This window comes from Mustelus asterias, chromosome 20 (assembly GCF_964213995.1).
Source record: "Mustelus asterias chromosome 20, sMusAst1.hap1.1, whole genome shotgun sequence".
NCBI lineage: Eukaryota > Metazoa > Chordata > Chondrichthyes > Carcharhiniformes > Triakidae > Mustelus > Mustelus asterias.
The window spans coordinates 14,365,766-14,387,731 of NC_135820.1; the positions used below are offsets into that span (position 1 = coordinate 14,365,766).

General features: G+C 46.9%; 1 protein-coding gene across 1 annotated transcript in view; it reads right to left on the reverse strand.

The window, feature by feature from the left end:
• The window catches only part of LOC144508224 (multiple epidermal growth factor-like domains protein 8), a 46,188-nt gene extending 25,624 nt beyond the window's left edge, over positions 1–20,564 (reverse strand). The window contains exons 1-5 of the mRNA XM_078236036.1: positions 20,526–20,564; positions 18,008–18,330; positions 12,513–12,676; positions 12,023–12,229; positions 3,098–3,275 (exon numbers count right to left, since the gene is read on the reverse strand). Of these exons, the coding sequence (XP_078092162.1) occupies positions 3,098–3,275; positions 12,023–12,229; positions 12,513–12,676; positions 18,008–18,209 (751 nt within the window). The 5' untranslated portion in view covers positions 18,210–18,330; positions 20,526–20,564. The remainder of the gene's footprint in view (positions 1–3,097; positions 3,276–12,022; positions 12,230–12,512; positions 12,677–18,007; positions 18,331–20,525) is intronic.
• Positions 20,565–21,966: the final 1,402 nt, after the last annotated feature.

Sequence of the window (21,966 nt, forward strand, 5' to 3'; positions counted from 1 at the left end):
CTAGTCAAAGAACAAAGAACAGTACAGCACAGGAAACAGGCCCTTCGGCCCTCCAAGCCTGTGCCGCTCCTTGGTCCAACTAGACCAATTGTTTGTATCCCTCCATTCCCAGGCTGCTCATGTGACTATCCAGGTAAGTCTTAAACGATGTCAGCGTGCCTGCCTCCACCACCCTACTTGGCAGCGCATTCCAGGCCCCCACCACCCTCTGTGTAAAAAACGTCCCTCTGATGTCTGAGTTATACTTCGCCCCTCTCAGCTTGAGCCCGTGACCCCTCGTGATCGTCACCTCCGACCTGGGAAAAAGCTTCCCACTGTTCACCCTATCTATACCCTTCATAATCTTGTATACCTCTATTAGATCTCCCCTCATTCTCCGTCTTTCCAAGGAGAACAACCCCAGTCGACCCAATCTCTCCTCATAGCTAAGACCCTCCATACCAGGCAACATCCTGGTAAACCTTCTCTGCACTCTCTCCAATGCCTCCACGTCCTTCTGGTAGTGCGGCGACCAGAACTGGACGCAGTACTCCAAATGTGGCCTAACCAGCGTTCTATACAGCTGCATCATCAGACTCCAGCTTTTATACTCTATACCCCGTCCTATAAAGGCAAGCATACCATATGCCTTCTTCACCACCTTCTCCACCTGTGTTGCCACCTTCAAGGATTTGTGGACTTGCACACCTAGGTCCCTCTGTGTTTCTATACTCCTGATGACTCTGCCATTTATTGTATAACTCCTCCCTACATTATTTCTTCCAAAATGCATCACTTCGCATTTATCCGGATTAAACTCCATCTGCCACCTCTCTGCCCAATTTTCCAGCCTATCTATATCCTGCTGACAATACCACTGCACCACCACCTCCTCTGCATATACTATAATGGGAACTCCAGTGTAGTATTTCAGTGCAGCATTGTGGCACGTGGAGAAACATTATTCGTCTGCAACAATTCACCCCAGATCCCAATCTGTGATGGCATTGGCATCTCAATGGGATTTTATGTGAGTGCTTTCTCTTTGGGATGGATCCTGTGTGTTAAGGCTTTGTGTAGGAGTTTCCACACTGCCTGTGTAGCTCTACTAGCCTTGATCCAGGGCCAATCTTTCAAGTCTCATGTTGGGCAATTAATTTTCATAGAATCATAGAATCCCTACAGAACAGAAGGAGGCCATTTGACTCATCGAGTCTGCACCAACCACAATCCCACCCAGGCCCTACCCCCACAACCCCATGCATTTACCCTAGCTAGTGCCCCTGACACTAAGGGGCAAATGCAGCATGGCCAATCCACTTAACCTGCACATCATTTCTCTTAAATATTTTAGTCAAAATACATTTCTACTTGCTTTTACCAAAATGAGCCCTTGAACTAAATATTACAATCAATTCTCCCCAGTAGAAGTTAGAAATCTCATATTCTGAAATCTCAAGATTATATATATCTTCAGCATTTACTGAATTGTCAGAAGCATGTTTTAGAGGGGGCAGTTACTCAATGGTAGGTAGACCAAATACGAGAACTTACAACTAATTAAAGAATTAAAGACTGTACAAACCTGTGAGGGGAAAACTTGAACTTTATTGTTAATCTGTGTCAAGCCAACTCGTTCGTTTTAATGTTGCCATCTGACGCTGAAACTGAGCATGCACAGTAAGAAGCCTCACAACACCAGGTTAAAGTCCAACATGTTTATTTGGTTGCACGAGCTTTCGGAGCGCTGCCCCTTCATCAGTTGAGTGGGACTCACCTGATGACGGGGCAGCACTCCGAAAGCTTGTGCTACCAAATAAACCTGTTGGACTTTAACCTGGTGTCGTTAGGCTTCTTACTGTGCCTACCCGAGTCCAACGCCGGCATCACCACATCATGAGCATGCACAGGAAGTGCTCCCCCTAGTGGTGCGGCAGAGATAAACACACCCTCTCTGGATTTTAGTCCCTCAAATTTCTCCAGAATTTTGTCTCTGTTGGTATTAATTACCTTAAAGCTCTCCACTCTGTTTAACCCTTAGTCACTCACTCTTCCTGGTGTGTGATTTACACTTTCTACTGTGAAGCAGTCATAAAAGATTTGTTCAATGCCTCATTCCCCATAATTTCTCCTGTCTCTACCACTAAGGGACCAACATTGAAAGTTACTTTTATTTATTCTACTTCCTGATTTTCTGAGACAAGATCCTTTCTCACTTATGCCCTTATATCATCCTTTACAGTCCTATACTCCTCATCTTTCATTCTGCCTGTCTTTCTGAAATCTTGCGTAACCTGGAATATTTATTTCCCAACTTTGGTCATCTCGTAATCATGTCCCTGTTATAGCGATTCAATCTAATCCATTTATTTCTATTTGTGCTGCTAGTTAATCTATCTGACTGCGAATGCTACACACATTCAGACAAACATCCTTTAGTTTTATTTTGTAGTGGTGACCATTTCCATGGACCTTACTGATACACCATTTACCCAGATGGCTGGAATTCTCTGTTGCTTTCTGTTTTCTGTTTAGGTTTCAATATGTCCCTTACCTGAATGTCACACCCACCTGGCGCTTACCTCTGCTGGTAGGAAGTTGCAGTCTTTCTCCTACACTATAGGAACACTGAGATTGTTGCTTTGCAGCAAGAGCCACTTACAAGATTACACTCCAAATTTCCTAGATTTTATAGCATCATGGAAATCAGGTTCATTCTGACAAAACATACGAAAGTATGGGTTATATACAAAGGAACTTAATTTTTAGGGCATGCACAGCACAAGGTTAGATACAGAGTAAAGCTTCCTCTACACTGTCTCCATTAAACACTCCCAGGACAGGTGTAGCACAGGGTTAGATACAAAGTAAAGCTTCCTCTAGACGGCCCCCATCAAACACTCCCAGGATAGATATAGCACGGGGTTAGATACAGAGTAAAACTCCCTCTACACTGTCCCCGTCAGACACTCCCAGGACAGGTACAGCATGGGGTTAGATACAGAGTAAAGCTCCCTCTGGACTGTCCCCATCAAACACAGCAAGCGGTAGATACAGAATAAAGCTCGGCAGCTGAACTCTGCTGCTGTTACAAAGGGTAGAAAATGCTGAGACCTACCGCCAAAGATGTAGAGAGAGTTGGTGGTATTGAGGAAAGTGCCAGCAGCTGCAGTGCGTCCTGTGAACTCTGGATCGGATCTGCTGACATTGTACCAACTCCCGGCACTCTGGTTGTCATTGAGTGAAAGGTCACAGTTGTGACCTATGAACCCCGACTGGCACTGGCAATGCTGAGACTAGAATAGGACAGAAATATCTCAGACGAGAACCTTATCAGGATAATCCCAAACCCAAAGTAAACTCACTGTCCCACTCTCTTTCATAGCCCTCTATCATCCCCAAAGTAACCCCTGCACCAACTCTCCCCATAGCAATGTCTCAATTCCAAACTAATCCCACTGCCCTGCCTTCCCCCCATAGCCCTGTATCATCCCGCAAACTAATCCCACTCAGCTGCTCTCTCCCCATAGTCCTGTATCATTCCCCAAACTAAATCCACTGCTCCGCTCTCTCCACATTTCCCTGCACCAATCTCCAAACTAATCCCACTGCCCTGCGTTCCCCCCATTGCGCTGTTCATCCTCAAACTAATCCCACTGTCCTGCTCTCTCCCCATAGCCCTTGATGGGGGGTAGTATAGAATTTTTAGTATGAGGTGCTTCATTTTAGTTTGACGATAATAAGTAGACTAGGTTAAGGTAATTATAAAGTGCCTTATATAAAGTGAGAATTCAGTGTGCCTGGAACAAAATATGCAAAGTTATTATAAACTGTACAATCACAAATTAACCAAGTATTATAAGCTTAAACTGTATTTTCAATATATATGTATTGTGCGCCTTGGCCAACTTCGTTCTGAATGCAGCATGATGGGAAACACAGTGGTAGACAGGCCAAATTATTTTAATATAATGGAGCACAGAAAGGCAGCTTCTGTTATCCGCTTTTGGATATGCGAAAGGCAAGTTTAATTAGCTTGGTATCCAAGGGAGTAAATTTGTTCATGGGTAGTGAGGCTGGAGCAGTCTCTCAAGCTGATAAAGGAGGCCCCAGTTCCAGCGAAAGAGTGACTCCTTTCACCAATTAAAAATCACAGATGTTAACTATGACCTTGGACACTGGTAATGATGTGGGTTAGGTTTCCTAGCTAAGGGGGAAGGAACCTACATGGGTAATAAACTAATAATCTCCTATTCTTGTTGACAGGTGGAATGTTATTGCCTAAGGTAATAATGTGTAATGTTGCGATTGGGCCCTCCAGTCTGACTGACAAGGTTGGATGGGAAAATGAAATGTTCAGAATAATATAATAATTTTACCTTGCAATATGAGTTTAGAGAGGACAGTCAACCCTCATTGACTGTGTCTCTCTCCTGATGCATTAGCAAATAAATTCCTTTTCGTTCTTTAACTACATACTGTCTTTCGCAGTCTGTTTATTGTTTTTTTTTCAACAAATTCAGGGCACCCCAGGGGAAACCCTCAGAAAATTCCTCTTACAATTTGGCGCTACGGCAACAGGGTACTCACCGGTGACTGGCGGCGAGGCGTGTTCCCAAAAGGTGGGTGAGTATATTCTTTAAATACCACCCAGAAGCTAGGGGGCTACGCATCTGGCAGCTGGAAGCCGTAAGGTTGAGTATCTCGGGCTGGGGAAGATGTGCGATAGCAGTGTGGATGTGAAGAGCCCACGCTCAACATAGAGAGGCTGGGGACGGACATTCCCCTTCTATGGAGCAGAGCGAAAAGCCATGTGAGTAGAAGGGGCGTTTGCAGAGAAGCTACGCTTAAACATAGTGGGGCCAGGGACGGACTCACGGACACTCCTATGCAGCGAAGCAAAGAGCCACGTAGCTAGAGAAGCATCAAGGGGCTAGACCATGTATACAGATGGCGGCTGGCTCGGATGCAAGGAACTCACAGGGAGGGATTCCAGAACTAGAGAGGGGACAAGGCCGTGTGAGAAAACCGGCAGAGAGAGGTCCCAGGAGTACAGGTCTTCCGTGAGAGAGAGAGAGAGAGACAGGTTAAATTGGTTGGTCTAAAGCGGCATAGACCAAAGAGGGGAGTAAAGGGTTAAAAGAAACAAGCAGGCACGAACTCTCTGTGAATGGCAAAGATAGAGAAAGGATGTAATTGTGCGATCCATGGTTATTTGCAAGAATAGGAAATCGATACAGATTTGAACTCCGCCATGTTGGAGAAAGGAAAATCAATTTCAAGATGGCGTTACGTTATGTCTGAAAGGTTGTAAGGAGAGTTAACCATTTAGGCACACAGTTGAATTGATTTTGTATTTGCCTGTGTTGGTTACAGAGGCAGAGTTGTAGAAATAATTCATCATGCAAATTTTGAGCTAAACTGGAGAGATTGTAAGTAAGTGTAAAAGTTTTAATTTAGTAGGGATGTTTAAAAGTGATAAAATTGAATTTTGGATTAATCTGGATCAGGCTTCAAAAATGTATTCTTGATAGAACTGACAATGCAAAGATAAATGGAAAGAATTATTCCTGTGTTTGAAGTGATGATGTCAATCTGAGCGAATTTACTCCGCCCCTACTGAAACAAGTGGAGAATTAATCCATTCTGTCCCAGACAGGGTGGATCTGTGTGTTATAAGACTTGCAGTACTTTTAAGACATAAAATCAAAAATCTAACAGAAAGGGAAGTTGCATTAGGTAGAATGGGAGTGTGTGTTTAATGATGGAAATTATTATACTACCAGAATGCATTCTAGTTGAAATGTGACATGGATGTGCAAAGTAATGAATCAACCACAAAACTGGAGGAGTGGTTTTGAACACAAAGCACACCCTGTTGTAAATTTTGAATATGGCAAGGTTGAAAATTGTATTAGACGCCAGCCAGGCTAAAAGGGAGAGCCCGCCTACAACACCAAATTGACAGATTAATATAGTTAGAGATGAGGGAAATAATTCAGTGGAATAAAGAAGGAAAATGAACAGGGTAATAAAAGATACATTATAGAGGAGCTGATAGCAAACAGAGGAGGACAGAATCAAAATTTATTGGATACAAGAGAGATTTAAAGGGATTCTAGGAAGTAGAATACAGTTTAGGTGATAGCTATAGATGAAGGAACAAAGTTGGCTTAAAAGAAAGAAAAGATAAGATAGGCATTAATGGGCAGTTGAAAGCTCAAAACACTCTTTTCTGAGTTTGGGATGATTCTGACATAAGAAAATGTGCTGTAAGCAAGTTACCTTAATAAAATGATGTTATTTATGATAAGAACAAACAATCAAAATAAGTTATGGCCTGGGATCAAATTGAAAGGTTTGATTTCTGTTTCAAAGATGTTATTAGGTTATAGAATTCGGGAAAAAAAAGATAGTTTCCAGAAGACTGGGGGAAGGATATTTGTGTACAAAGGCTTTTCACCGGAAAAGGTGGAAGACAAGTATTGAAGACTTTTTAACTATTGTCGGGATTTTGTGAAGATTATGCCCTAGTGGTAAAACCTTTACAGGACTTGATAAAAGGAGGGACGGCTAGTCAGGAAAAGATAGAGTGAGGAGATGCAGAAGTACAGGCTTTTTCAGATATGAAGCTGGCTTTGGTGACAGTCCCAGCTTTGGTCACCGAACATTACACAATTTCTGTGAAGAAAATGATGGAATACAGGCAGCTGTAGTTGCTCAGCAGCACGGGGACAGGTTGAGACTGATGGGGTGTTACTTTGCTCAGATAGACTCAGTTGCCAGAGCAATGTATTGGTGTGTGAGGGCACTAACTTGCGCCTCGTGGACGGTCAATGTTTCGGAGCCCTTGATGGGAAAAATAATCCTCCATAGCCCGCATACTCAGGAATTTACTCCAGGCAGCCAGTGTTCCTTTAGAAGCAGCAGTAATAAAAGTTCAAGCTCACAGGAAAATTGAGGATAAAGTACAGCAAGGAAATCATTTTGCCAACCAGGCAGCAAAGGCCTGAGTAAAACAGGATTGGGAGTGGACTCAGCCTGTAGGGTTGGAAGCTTAACATATGAGGACAGTCCAGATATTGATGTAAAACAAGTGCAGGAACATGCAAATGAAGAGGAAAAGGAGCAATGGAAAAAAGATGGAGGACGGAATGGTCATGATGGAATATGGAGAGAAAAGGGAAAATAAAGCAATACAGTATTCACTGCTGAAGATTTATCATGGAATAGCACAAACAAGCAGACAGAATGCTTGATTTACTGAAGAAATGTTCGCATTATCAGAGGTGTGTGCAGTGCACCCTAGTGGTGCCAGGACATCACTGCAAGATTAAAATGGGAAGTAAACCCAGACCCAAAGAACCCTAGGAAAATTTACAAATGGATTTTACAGGGTTGTTACCATGGGTACAAATGAAGGGGAACTGTTTAGTAATTGTAGACCAGTTTACTCGATGGGTTGAAGCATTCCCATGTAAGGGTGCCATAGCTACAACAGTAGCTGTGATATTAACAAACGAGATAATTCCCAGGTGGGGAATACCCATCCAGCTGGATTCTGATCAGGGAACACATTTAACAGGGAGAGTTTTGAAAGAGGTCTGTCGTATGTTTGGAATAAAGCAGAGATTTCACATACCATATCACCCTCAGAGTTGAGGGATGGTGGAGAGGATGAATTGAAAATGGAGGGATCTAATAGACAATCTACATTTTCTCAGAAAGCAGGTGATCACACAACAGCAGCACTGAGATTGGGCTAAATTGGCAAAATAAGGTGAGAAATAAGGTAATGGTGAAACTCATGACAGACAAAAAGGGGCTAGGAACTCGCTTGGAAGGGCCTTTTGATATGGTGGTTACAGGGCAGACATGTGCCCTAATTGATGAGAAGTGCAGCCTGTGCTGGAGACAGTGGATTCAGCACAGGCTGCACTTCTCATCAATTAGGGCACATTTAAAGGTCGCGAGCCCATCTGGATTCTATTACAAATTATGTGCACAGAAGATCTCTGACCTGCCACTGCTACAATCAAGGCACAGCTCCAATCAAGATCGACCAAACAGCCCCCAACGCAGAAGCAAGTCAAGTCGCACGAGCATGTGCAAAGTGTGGCGCGGTGATTGCGCAAGTTTTGTAAACAAGCTGTATTATTTATTATTTGACATTGATCAACAATTGTGTTTGATTGTAAGACAGAAGTTGTAGAGACTGCTATAATGAATGCATGTGATTATATCTTTTTAGTATTGAATGTACAGATTTTGACTCAGGTGGGACCAGCAACTGAGGTCCTTCAGCGTTCCCCTCGGGAGGTACATGTTAATGCTTATATATAGCACACACGTCTGCTAGATTGACCAGTCAGGTGAAGTGTTGGGTATGTTTGCACATCCCATACATGTAGAAGGGGGAATACCAATACAGCCAATGCTCTTAACATGGTCAGAATTAGTAATGGTGGATCAAACAGCCAAGAATTCCAAGTATCCTGCACACCCAATACCAGGATTCATCAGTAGAGAGGTAAGGAAAGAATTTCATAAAAGTTAGTCTTGTGCAGGCAAGTTATGTCATATAAACACTTATACACCTATCTATAAACTAGGGAAACCAGCTCCTGGTTTAGTTTTAAAACAGCCAACACCAAAACCAAAAGGGATATATTATGCTAGAAACATGGAAAGCCAAGGGGAAAACTTAGGCGTGAGTGAATGTGGCCACATGATAGATCAAACCACCTGGCTATGCCTGAGTCCACCCAGTAATGACCAATCTTGCAATATTTCTTATTGCTTTAGAGGAGGCAACGCTTATCCAAAGCTCAATGGAACATATTGGATTTGTGGGGATAGGGCATATCCTTGGTTCCCTGTCGGATGGAAGAGGTCGTGTTACCCTGGATATGTAATCCTATACATATATCACATTCCTAAACTCCCTCCCCTGCCAAGACATCGACGAGCTACTACAGAAAATATGCTCTTTGACATATTGTTTCCCTAATATGGAGTAGCTAAAGTGATGCATGATATTCTGGTTCTACGCTCCATTTTGGAACAAGTCGCCAATGATACAGCCCTTGCTCAGGTTAATGACGAGATGGTAGCCACGTGCACTGTGGTACTTCAACACAGATTGGCATTGGATTATGTCTTGGTGGCTAGGGTGGGACTTGCAGTGATTGGATCAGAGTGTCGCACGTACATACCAGATAGTTCAGCAAATATAACTAATCTGGTTAGTCCTATCAGGAAAGAGGTGGAGAAACTCAAAGACCCTGAACCATTTACCTTAGGTGGTTGGCTCTCAGGCTGGCTGGGCTCCTTGGAACATCAATCCTACAAGGGATTACAATATTCTTCATGGTGATCTTGGCATTGATGGTGCTTGTCAATGTACTTAAGTGTGCCTGTGCAATGTTGTCCAAGTCCACAGAAGGGATGTACTAGTGATGGCAGTTAAGTTGAGCAAGCAAGGATATGAAAGGATCAGTCGTCCTTCAGGACACAGGAACAAGCACTGGGACATTTCTATTTAGTAGCCTTATCTTGGGCTATAGCCAAGGGCCAAAAGCAGGGACTGATGGAGGGTAATATAGAATTCTTAGTGTGAGGCCTTTCATTTTAGTTTTACTATAATAAGTAGACTAGGTTAAGGTAATTATAAAGTGCCTTATATAAAGTGAGAATTCACAATGTGCCTGGAACAAAATATGCAAAGTTATTATAAACTGCAAAGGTATTATAAACTGTATAATCACAAATTAACGAAGTATTATAAGCTTAAACTGTATTTTCAATATATATGTATTGTGCACCTTGGCCAGCTTTGTTCTGAATGCAGCATGATGGGAAACACAGTGGTAGACAGGCTGAACTATTTTAATACAATGGAGCACAGAAAGGCAGCTTCTGTTATCTGTTTTTGGACATGCGAAAGGCAAGTTTAATTAGCTTGGTATCTAAGGGAATAAATTTGTTCATGGGTAGCGAGGCTGGAGCAGTCTCTCAAGCTGATAAAGGAGGCCCCGGTTCCAGCGAAAGAGTGACTCCTTTCACCAATTAAAAATCACAGATGTTAACTATGACCGTGGACACTGGTAATGATGTGGGTTAGGTTTCCTAGCTAAGGGGGAAGGAACCTACATGGGTAATAAGCTAATAATCCCCTATTCCTGTTGACAGGAGGAATGTTATTGGCTAAGGTAATGATGTGTAATGTTGCGATTGAGTCCTCCAATCTGATTGACAAGATTGGATGGGAAAGTGAAATGTTCAGAATAATATAATAATTTTACCTTGCAATATTAACTCAGAGAGGACAGTCAACCCTCATTGACTACATCTCTCTCCTTATGCATTAGCAAATAAATTCCTTTTCGATCTTTAACTTTCCGCAGTCTATTTATTGGTTGAGTGAGGTTCAACAAATACAGGGCACTCCAGGGGAAAACCTTAGAAAATTCCTCTTACAGCCCTGTACTAATCCCCAAACTAATCCCACTGCCACGTGCTCCCCTCCCATAGCCCTGTATCATCCACAAACTAATCCCACTGCTCACTTTCTCCCAATAGCCCTATATGAATCCCCAAACTAACTCCACTGTACCACTCTTCCCATAGCCCTGTGCCAATCCTCAAGCTAAATCCACTGCCCCATGCTTTCCCCACCACCCCCCCATAGCTCTATATCATCCCCAAACCAATCCCACTACCACATGCTCTCCCCATAGCCCTGTATCAATCCCCAAACTAATCACACTGCTTCACTCTCCGCATCGCAATGTATCAATCCCAAACTAATCCCATTGCCCGCTCTCATAAGGAGGTGGTGACTGAGCATCTGGAAAAGCAAAGCTCAACTCACCAATGTCAGCACGGTTTTGTGAAGGGCAAATCTTGTTTGACAAACCTGCTAGAGCTCCTCGAGGATGTAACCAGCAAGTTAGATAATGGGGATCCTATTCATGTGAGCTATCTGGGCTTCCAGAAGCCATTTGATAAGATGCCACACAAGGGACTGATCCAGAAGGTTAGATCCCAAGGGGTTGGGGGTAGAGTAATAGCTTGGATCGAGGATTGGCCGACTGATAGAAAGCAAAGGGTTGGAATAAATGGCTCCTTCTTCAGTTGGTGAACTGTAACTAATGGGACCCCGCAGGGTTCAGTTCTCGGGCCACAACTATTTACAATCTATATCAATGATCTACAAGCAGGATCAGAGTGCAACATACTGAAATTTGCTGACGACATGAAACTAGGTGGGAATGGAGGCTGTGATGAGGAGATAAAAAGTTACAAATGGATATTGACAGGCTAGGGGAATGGACCAGAATCTGGCAGATGGAGTTTAATGTGGATAAATGTGAGCTTATCCATTTTGACTGGGAAAGTAAAAGGGCAAATTACTATTTAAGTGGGAAACAGATTCAGAATCTATTGAACTCTCTGCCCCAGAATGCAGTGGATGCAGAATCAATCAATGGATTCAAGAAGAGGTAGATAAATACTTAATCAAAAGTGGGATAGAGGGCTATGGGAAAAGGTGGGGAAGTGGAGATAAGATGAATGGAGATCAGCCATGATCATATTAAATGGCGGAGTGGGCTCAACGGGCTGAATTGCCTACTCTCACTCCTAATTCCTATCTTCCTCCCCATAGCCATGTATCAATCCCCAAACTAATCCCACTGCCTCACTCTCCCCAGAGCAATGTATCAATCCCAAACTAATCCCACTGCCCGCGCTCTCTCCATAGCAATGTATCAATCCCCAAACTCATCCCATAGCCCTGTATCAGTCCCACCAGTGCTCTTGTCATGAATCTGACATTTCTCTTCTCATTAACTTTTATTTAGAGGCACCAACACAGCCTCTATATAACTCCAACACCATCTCTGAGTGCAATGCTATTTACCCTCTACACAGCCACTGCCCACGTTGTGCCAGCTGTGTGCCTGGATCCTGGCCCTCCTTCCCACCAGTCATGGAGTATGATAATTGGGAAAATGGGAGCAGTGCCCACTCTGAGTCTTACCGCGATGCACTGTCCATGCGACGCACAATAATCACTGCAGTTCTGGATGTCGCAGGCCAGACCACTCCAACCCGAATGACAGGTGCATGTCCCAGTGAGGTCACAAGTCCCGTGACCAGAGCAGCCCATAGGGCAGAGGGTGAAGATGTAGGTGGCATTAAACCCCAGCAGGTTGTAATTGGCATCACTGAACAGGTGGAGGAGCATCTGAGAATGGAAAATGATAGAAAAAGGTTGGAATGAATGTTGCAGAGTCTGTCTCACATACACGCATGCGCACAAACACACAGCCATGTTCAGACATCTCAGCATCCGACAGATGTAGTCTTGTGCACACAGACTCACAAAGACATCCAGACACTGACACGCATGGGACATCCAACCACCTTCCCACCCCCAACACTTGTCTGCCTGCCCTGGATCACCCACGCACCGCGGCTCCCCACTTGCACCCACTACGTGTACTACCTGGAGCCAGGTTTACACTGACCTTTCCTGACTGTGCTTCGATCGGCTCGGGCAGAGTATTCCCACTCAGGCTGGCGAGGAGTGGACTGTTGTAGGAGTCTCCATCGTAAATGAAGAGGTAGTCGTACGTGCACTCGGTATCCAAGAACATGAATGTCAGGACGATGCGGAAACTGTTGTTTGGGGCTTTCAATAAACAAACTTTATTCAAAAGCTGATTATTACAACAGCAAAAACCAGCTAACTCATCACACAACAGCACCAAAAATCTGACACCCAGCATATCCCCAGGAGAGGCCCAGAAACCACCCGGAGTATGCACAGAAAGCACCTGGCACCTCCCCAGAGAGCATCCCCCTCGCCTCATCCCCCAGAGAGCATCAGCCCCTGCCACCCTCCCACCCCCCAAGAGAGCGTTCCCCCCCAAACCCCCCAGACAGCATCAGTCCCTGCCAACCCCCAACCAGTAAGAAGTTTAACAACACCAAGTTAAAGTCCAACAGGTTTATTTGGTAGCAAAAGCCACACAAGCTTTCTGAGTGGGAATTCTGTTCACAAACAGGGCATATAAAGACACAAACTCAATTTACATGAATAATGGTTGGAATGCGAATACTTACTCGCTGAGCAGAAACTGATAGCCAAGTTCCGCACACATGAGGACGGCCTCAACCGGGATATTGGGTTCATGTCACACTATTTGTAATCCCCACAGCCTGTCTGGACCTGCAGAGTCTCACTGGCTGTCCTGTCTGGAGACAATACACATCTCTTTAGCCCTGTCTTGATGCTCTCTCCACTCACATTGTTTGTATCTTAAAGACTTGATTAGCTGTAAGTATTCGCATTCAAACCATTATTCATGTAAATTGAGTCTGTGTCTTTATATGCCCTGTTTGTGAACAGAATTCCCACTCACCTGAAGAAGGGGCTTGGGGCTCCGAAGGCTTGTGTGGCTTTTGCTACCAAATAAACCTGTTGGACTTTAACCTGGTGTTGTTAAACTTCTTACTGTGTTTACCCCAGTCCAACGCCGGCATCTCCACATCATAACCCCCAACCACCCAGAGATCGTCGCCGCCCCCCCCCCCCGCCTCAACCCCCCAGAGAGCATCAGCCCCTGCCACCCCCCACACTCCCAAGACAGCATCGCCCCCCCCAGTCCCCACCCCCCCCCCCTGCCAACCCACCGAGAGAGCGCCTTGCCCCCCACCAACCCAGGCAGCACTTGTCTCCCCCACCCAGAGAGCACCCCCCCCCCCCCCCCCCCCCCCCCCCCGGCAACCTGGAGAACGCCTGGCCCTGGGCCCCCGCCAGCCAGAGCGTGCCCAGCCCCCCCCAAACCAGAAAACACCCGCCCCACCTCCCCCCACCAGAAAGCACCTGGTCCACCCCCTCCCCCCAAGAAAACACCCGGCCCCACAAACATCTCGGAGGAAGAACATGGAAAGACAGAATAACAGGTACAATTCTTAAAGCAGTGCAGGAGCAGGTGCATCTGTGCATAGATCACTGAAAGTGGCAGGACAGGTGGTGGGAGCGGTTAATAAAGCATAAAGTGTCCTTGACTTTATTAAGAGTGGCACAGAGTACAAGAGCAAGGAGGTTATGCTGAACTTGTTCAAGACACTAGTTAGACCTCAGCTAGAGTATTATGAACAGTTCTTGGCACCACATTATAGGGAGGATGTGAACACATTGGAGAGTGCAGAAGAGGTTTGCAAGAATGGTTCAGGGATGAGAAACTTCAGTTAAGAGGACAGATTGGGGAGGTTGGGACTGTTCTTCTTGGAGAGAAGGCAGCTGAGAGGAGATTTGATAGAGAGGTTCAAAATCACGAGGAGGCTGTGCAGAGTTGATGGGGACAAACTATTCGCCCCTTGCAAAAGGGTCCACTTTCTCCAATCTATCCACGTCACTAAAGTTTCTTATCACTGGAACCATTGCCATCAATCTTTGCCACAGCCCCTGTTGGGGTGGATTTAGTTTTCAGTTCATGGAGGCTGGGATACACCAGGCCAGGCGTTACCGTTACAGCTGATCAGAGCTGTAGGAAGGACAGATTTATTGGGACAGCTCAGTGGTTAGCACTGCTGCCTCACAGTGCCTGGGACCCAGATTCAATTCCGGCCTTTGATGAATGTGTGGTGTTTGCATGTTCTCCCCACGTCTGCGTGGATTTCCTCCAGGCAATCCGGTTTCCTCCCACAGTCCGAAGATGTATAGATTAGATAGATTGGTCATGGTAAATTGCCCCATATTGTCCAAAGATGTGTAGGTTAGGTGGATGGGCCATGCTAAATTGCCTCTTAGTCCAAACATGTGTAGGTTACGTGGATTAGTCATGGTAAATTGCCCTTTAGTGTGGAAAGGTGTGGTTAGGAGAATTAGCCATGCTAAATTGCCCCTTAGTGTCCAAAGATGTGTGGGTTAGGGAGATTAGCATGGTAAATGCACAGGGTTACGGGGATAGAGTGGAGGAGAGGGCTTGTGTGGAATGCTCTTTTGGAGAGTCGGTGCAGACTCGATGTGTCAAATAGCCTCCTGCACTGTAACGATTCCATGATTCTGTGAACTTTCTGTCTCTTTCTCTCTCTGTCCACACACTGAGGATTTGTACAGCCATGGGAAAGGGACTGAGGCTCCAGGAGGAAGCACTCCTGAACACATTTCCCCGAACTAGAGCTTGCCATTCCGGGCCCCAATTCAACTACACGCTGGAGGGAGAACGCAGGTTCCCTTAAAACAAACTTCTTCAGCAAGCTTGTGGCCACCCGTCCTAACATCTCCTTCTGGCTTCTGTCAACCTCTGTTTGATCAGGCTCCTGCTTTTAGGAGAATTAGCCAGCTCCAGCTCCCATTAAAGGAGTGGTGTAAAAGCAACTTGCTCGTGTTCCAGTCTCACGCACATCGTTTGGCAACAGAGGCACCACAGCCCCCATACACACGTACAGTCACAGCAACCCCACGGGTCAGTGTTGGGAAAGCAATTGTTTACAATTTACATAGATGATTTAGAGTTGGGGACCAAGTGTAGTGAGTCAAAGTTCGCAGATGACACTAAGATGAGTGGCAGAGTGCCAGAGGACACTGAAAGTCTGCAGAGGGATATGGACAGATAGATCTGGCAGATGGAGTACAATGTTGGCAAATGCGAGGTCATCCATTTTGGTAGGAATAACAGCAAAATGGACTATTATTTAAATGGTAAAAAATTGCAGCCGCTGCTGTGCAGAGGGACCTGGGTGTCCTTGTGCAGGAATCTCAAGGAGTTGGTTTGCAGGTGATTAAGAAGGCAAATGGAATTTTGTCCTTCATTGCGAGAGGGATGGAGTTTAAAAACAGGGAGGTTATGTTGCAGCTGTATAAGGTGCTGGTAAGGCCACACCTGGAGTACTGTGTACAGTTTTAATTTCTTTACTTAGAAATCATAGAAACCCTACAGTGCAGAAGGAGGCCATTTGGCCCATCGAGTCTGCACCGACCACAATCCCACCCAGGTCTTACCCCCTTATCCCTACATATTTACCCGCTAATCCCTCTAACCTGCACATCTCAGGACCCTAAGGGGCAATTTTACTTGAGAAAGGATATACTGGCACTGGAGGGGGTGCAGAGGAGATTCACTAGGTTGATTCCGGAGTTGACAGGGTTGGCTTTTGAGGACAGACTGAGTAGACTGGGACTATACTCATTGGAATTCAGATGAATGAGGGGAGATCTTATAGAAACATATAAGATTATGAAGGGAATAGGTCAGTTAGAAGCAGGGAGGTTGTTTCCACTGGCGGGTGAAACTAGAACTAGGGGGCATGGCCTCAAAATAAGGGGGAGCAGATTTAGGACTGAGTTCAGGAGGAACTTCTTCACACAAAGGGTTGTGAATCTGTGGAATTCCCTGTCCAGTGAAGCAGTTGAGGCTACCTCATTGAATGTTTTTATGGCAAGGTTAGATAATTTTTTGAACAGGAAAGGAGTGAAGGGTTATGGTGAGCGGGCAGGTAAGTGGAGCTGAGTCCATAAAAAGATCAGCCAAGATCTTACTGAATGGCAGTGCAGGCTCGAGGGGCCAGATGGCCTACTCCTGCTCCTAGTTCTTATGTTCAACCCCAGAGAATTCTTTGAAGGGAGCTTCCAAACCTGCAACCACTACCATCCAGAAGGTTAAGGGCAGTAGATACCTGGGAACACTACCACCTGGAGGTTCCCCTCCAAGTCACTCACCATCCAGACTTGGAAATATATCGGCCATTCCTTCACTGTCGCTGGGTCAAATTCCTAGAACTCATTCCCTGACAGCACTGTGGATGTCCCTACGCATCACAGTTCAAGTGGAACAGTTCAAGAAGACAGCTCACCCACCACCTTCTCAAGGGGCACTTAGGGATGGGGTCTCGTCAGCGAAGCGAACATCCAATGAACAAAAAAGAAATAAAAGCCACCCTTATGAAGAAAGATTGGACAATCTCATAGAATTCCTACAGTGCCAAAGGAGGCCATTTGGCCCATTGAATCTGCACCAACCACAATCCCACCCACGCCCTATTCCTGTAACCTCACATATTTACCCTGCTAATCCCCCCGACAATTTAGCATGGCAATCAACCTAACCCGCACATCTTTGGACTGTGGGAGGAAACCAGAGCACCCAGAGGAAGCCCACACAGACACGAGGAGAATGTGCAAACTCCACACAGACAGTGACCCGAGGCCGGAATTGAACACCGGTCCCTGGCGCTGTGAGGCAGCAGTGCTAACCACTCAGCTGTTTTCCTTAGAACAGAGTAAGGGAGTGACCTTATTTGGAATCCCCTCTAAAGCCCAGACTGTCCTTCCCAAAGTGAGGGGCCCCAGAGCGGAATCCCGACAGGGGTGGAACCAGATCTCTGATTAACTGTAACGGTCATGTCCGGCTCGGTGTATCCCAGCCTCCTTGAACTGAAAACGAAATCCACCCAAACAGGGGCTGTGGCAAAGGTTGATGGCAACGGTTCCAGGGATGAGGAACTTTAATGACGTGGATAGATTGGAGAAAGTGGGATGGCTTTCCTTGGAGAAGGAAAGGTTGAGAGGAGATATGACCGAGGTGATCACAATCATGAAGGGGGTCTGGAGCAGAGCAGAGAGGGAAAAACTGTTCCCATTGTGGAAGGCTTGGTGGGGGGTGCGGGGGAGAGAGAGAGAGACACAAGCAGAAATCTTTTCCCAGCGAGTGGTCAGGATCTGGAATTTCTGTCTGAGAGTGTGGGAGAGACAGGTTCGATCGAGAATTTCCAATGGGAATTGGATTAAAATCCGAAAGGAAAGAATGTGCAAGGCAATGGGGAGAAGGCAAGGGGAATGGCACCGGGTGAATCGCTCATTCAGAGGAGCAGACATGACGGGCCAAATGACCTCCTCCTCCACTGTAACCCATTCTATGATTCCAAGATCTGTGAAGAGGATCAAGAGAGGTTGAACTTTCTGAAAGGTTCCACATGATAAGGCGAGTTCCCTTCACCAACACCAGGGACTCACCTCGGATCAGCCACTCACAGTTCCCGTTGACAGAATAGTTGCCAGGGCCATCAGTCACGTAACCAGGCTGTTGAAACAGGAGCTGGCGGTGCCCTTTACATTCACCAGCGCGCCCTGATGGGCACAGCAGCAGCACCAGGAGTGCCAGGCTGTTCAACAGCCTCACCCGGGGCCTCCGCTCGCCCCACAGGGCAGAGGCCATCCTGCCCTCTCTGCTGGGGCAGGTGAGGAGGCGCTGCGCCCTTCCAGCCTGCAAACGATTGGCTAACTGACTGCAGTCAATCAGCGGGACAGCATGGGTCAGGGGTCAGCCCCATCACAAGCTGTAAAAGAAAGAAAGCAGGTTTAATCGAGGAGGGGTGCACGGGGCAATACCTGCCACATGGGCACATTGCACACACTCCCTTCATCATGCACAGCTCTGATTATGGGCACATTGTGCACACACACCTTCACCATGCACGCAGCCCTGATAGTGGACACATTAGTTACACACACTTTCACCATGCACGCAGCCCTGATAGTGGACACATTAGTTACACACACTTTCACCATGCATACAGCCCTGATAAACATTCTGCTCCAATAAACCAAATAGCCCAGGGCATGAGCACCCAGACCCCAGCCCCGCCTGAGGAAAGACCAGACCACAAAGGTCAGAAATTGCCATCTGATTGACAGCAAGTCACAGGCAGCGCAGTGTTACTAGGAACACTTAGTGGACAATAGGCGCTTTACCAGCTGAAAATCCAGTAACCCCTTGCCTCCAGCCCATCACACTAACACTGTCAGCCAACCTTCACTCTATGCAAAGTGCCAGAGATGGCAGCTGATTACGCTCTCTCCCCTATCCCAACTCTTGCTCACACACTTCCTCATCTCAATGTCCCAGCAGTTCAATATCAGGCTCTGGACTCTCTAGTTCTGCCTGTCCCCATCTCTCACCAGCTCTCTCTCCCCATCTGCCTCTATCCCCATCTCTCACCGGCTCTCTCTCTCTATCCCCATCTCTCAACGGCGTGCTCTCTCTCTCTCTCCCCGACTCTCACCAGTTCTCTCTCTATCCCTTTATCCCCATCTCTCGCCAGCTCTCTCTCTATTCCCATCTCTTGCCAGCTCTCTCTCTAACCCTATCTCTCACCGGCTCTCTCTCCCCCCATCTCTCGCTGGCTGTCTCTCTCTCTCTCCCCATCTCTCGCTGGCTGTCTCTCTCTCTCTCTCTCTCCCCATCTCTCGCTGGCTGTCTCTCTCTCTCCCCATCTCTCACCGGCTGTCTCTCTCTCCCCCCATCACTTGCTGGCTGTCTCTCGCTCTCTCTCTCTCCATCTCTCACCGGCTGTCTCTCTCTCTCCCCATCTCTCGCTGGCTGTCTCTCTCTCTCCCCATCTCTCACTGGCTGTCTCTCTCTCTCTCTCACCGGCTGTCTCTCTCTCTCCATCTCTCGCCGGCTGTCTCTCTCTCTCCATCTCTCGCCGGCTGTCTCTCTCTCTCTCTCTCCCCATCTCTCGCCGGCTGTCTCTCTCTCCCTCTATCCCCATCTCTCGCCAGCTCTCTCTCTCTCTCCCCCTTTATCCCCATCTCTTGCCAGCTCTCTCTATCCCCATCTCTCGCCAGCTCTCTCTCTCTCTCTCTCTATCCCCATATCTCGCCGGCTCTCTCTCTCTCTCTATCCCCATCTCTCTCTCTCTCTATCCCCATCTCCCTCTCTCTCTATCCCCATCTCTCTCTCTCGCCAGCTCTCTCTCTCTCTCTCTCTATCCCCATCTCTCGCCAGCTCTCTCTCTCTCTCTATCCCCATCTCTCGCCAGCTCTCTCTCTCTCTATCCCCATCTCTCGCCAGCTCTCTCTCCCTCTATCCCCATCTCTTGCCGGCTCTCTCTCTATCCCCATCTCTCGCCAGCTCTCTCTCTCTATCCCTATCTCTCGCCAGCTCTCTCTCTCTATCCCCATCTCTCGCCAGCTCTCTCTCTCTCTCTCTCTATCCCCATCTCTCGCCAGCTCTCTCTCTCCATCCCCATCTCTCGCCAGTTCTCTCTCTATCCCCATCTCTCACCAGTTCTCTCTCTCTCTCTAGCCCCAGCTATCGCCAGCTCGCTCTCCTTCTCCGTGTCTCCCTCTCTCCTTCTGTGTTAATCTCTTTCTCCGTCTCTCTCTCTCTCCCTGTGTCTCTCTCTCTCTCTCTGTGTCTCTCTCTCTCCCCGTGTCTCTCTCTCTCTCTGTGTCTCTCTCTCTCTGTGCCTCTCTCTCTCTGTATGTCTCTCTCCCTGTGTATCTCTCTCTCTCCCCGTGTCTTTCTCTTTCTGTGCCTCTCTCTATGTCTCTCTCTCCCTGTGTATCTCTCTCTCTCTGTGCCTCTCTCTCTCTGTATGTCTCTCTCTCCCTGTGTATCTCTCCCTGTGTGTCTCTCTCTCTGTGTATCTCTCTCTCTCTCTCTGTGTGTCTCTCTCTCTCTGTGTCTGTGTGCTTCTCTTTCTCCGTGTCTCTCTCTGTCTCCGTGTTTCTCTATTTTTTCACTCACTGCTTTTTCTCCATCTTGTTGATCTTTTAGATCTCGCGAGACTGGCGAGGGTCAGGGTTCGCGGCGCCGGATGCCCTCAGCCAATCAGGAGCGAGAGATCCCAGTGTCCAATAGGAATCGGGAGAAGCTCGTCGCCCCGCCAATAAGGAGCGAGGCGCCACAATGGTCCAATCAGAGCTGAGCGACTCATTCCCAGCCAATCAGGAGCAGCTGTCTAATTCCAGCCAATCAGCAGTCAGATATCCACAAAGAGGAGATCCACCCCCCCAACCCCAACCAGCAGAGAGACGGTAGGGGCGGCACGGTAGCACAGTGATTAGCACTGCTGCTTCACAGCTCCAGGGTCCTGGGTTCGATTCCCGGCTTGGGTCACTGCCTGTGTGGAGTTTGCACATTCTCCTCGTGTCTGCGTGGGTTTCCTCTGGGTGCTCTGGTTTCCTCCCACAGTCCAAAGATGTGCGGGTTAGGTTGATTGGCCATGCTAAAAATTGCCCCTTAGTGTTCTGGGATGTGTGGATTAGTGGGTAAAATATGTCGGGATATGGGGGTAGGGCCTGGGTGGGATTGTGGTCAGTGCAGACTCGATGGGCCGAATGGCCTCTTTCTGTACTGTAGGGTTTCTATGATTCTATGAGATCAACTCGATTCCCCATCTCCATTCCTGCTGGGCTGACAAGGCTAGAGACCCTTCAGCCCATTGCCCCTTCCCCCTGCTAGCTCTCTGCAAGTGGAACTTTACCTGCTCTCATTGTCCTGCATCGTTTTCTCCCTTAGGTAGAGTCTTTGTCACCGAGTCCTCGGTTTTACAGCCCGGAAAGACACTCTTCAGCCCATTGTCTCTGTGCCAGCCACCAAGCACCTAACTATCCTAATCCCATTTTCCAGCACTTTGTTCATAGCCTTGTATGCTATGGTGTTTCAAGTGCTTATCTAAATGCTTCTTAAATGTTGTGCAGGTTCCTGCCTCCACCACCCTTTCAGGCAGTGTGCGACAGATTCCCACCACCCTCTGGGTGAAAACGCTTTTCCTCAAATCCCCTCTCAATCTCCAGCCCCAATCTTAAACCAATGCTGTCCTCCACCCGACCACCAAAAGCTGGGATCAAACCCAGGTCTCTGGCAGTGTAAGGCAGCAGTGCTAATCACAATGCAACCGAAAGGGCATTGGTGGCCCAGGTGGGTTTTTAACGACAATAGACAATGGTTGCATGGTCATCATTAGACTTAAAATTCAAGATTTTTATTGACTTCAATTTTCACCATCTAATGTCGTGGGAATTCGAACCCGGGTCCCAAGAGCTTCCTAGCATCATACTGTTCACTGTGTATTTGCTTGTTTTATTTGTCCTCCGAAAATGTATCACCTTTCGTGGTTAAATGCCATTTGCCACTGCTCTGCCCCTCTGATCAGTCAATTATCCAACTGATTTTTTTGAACCTC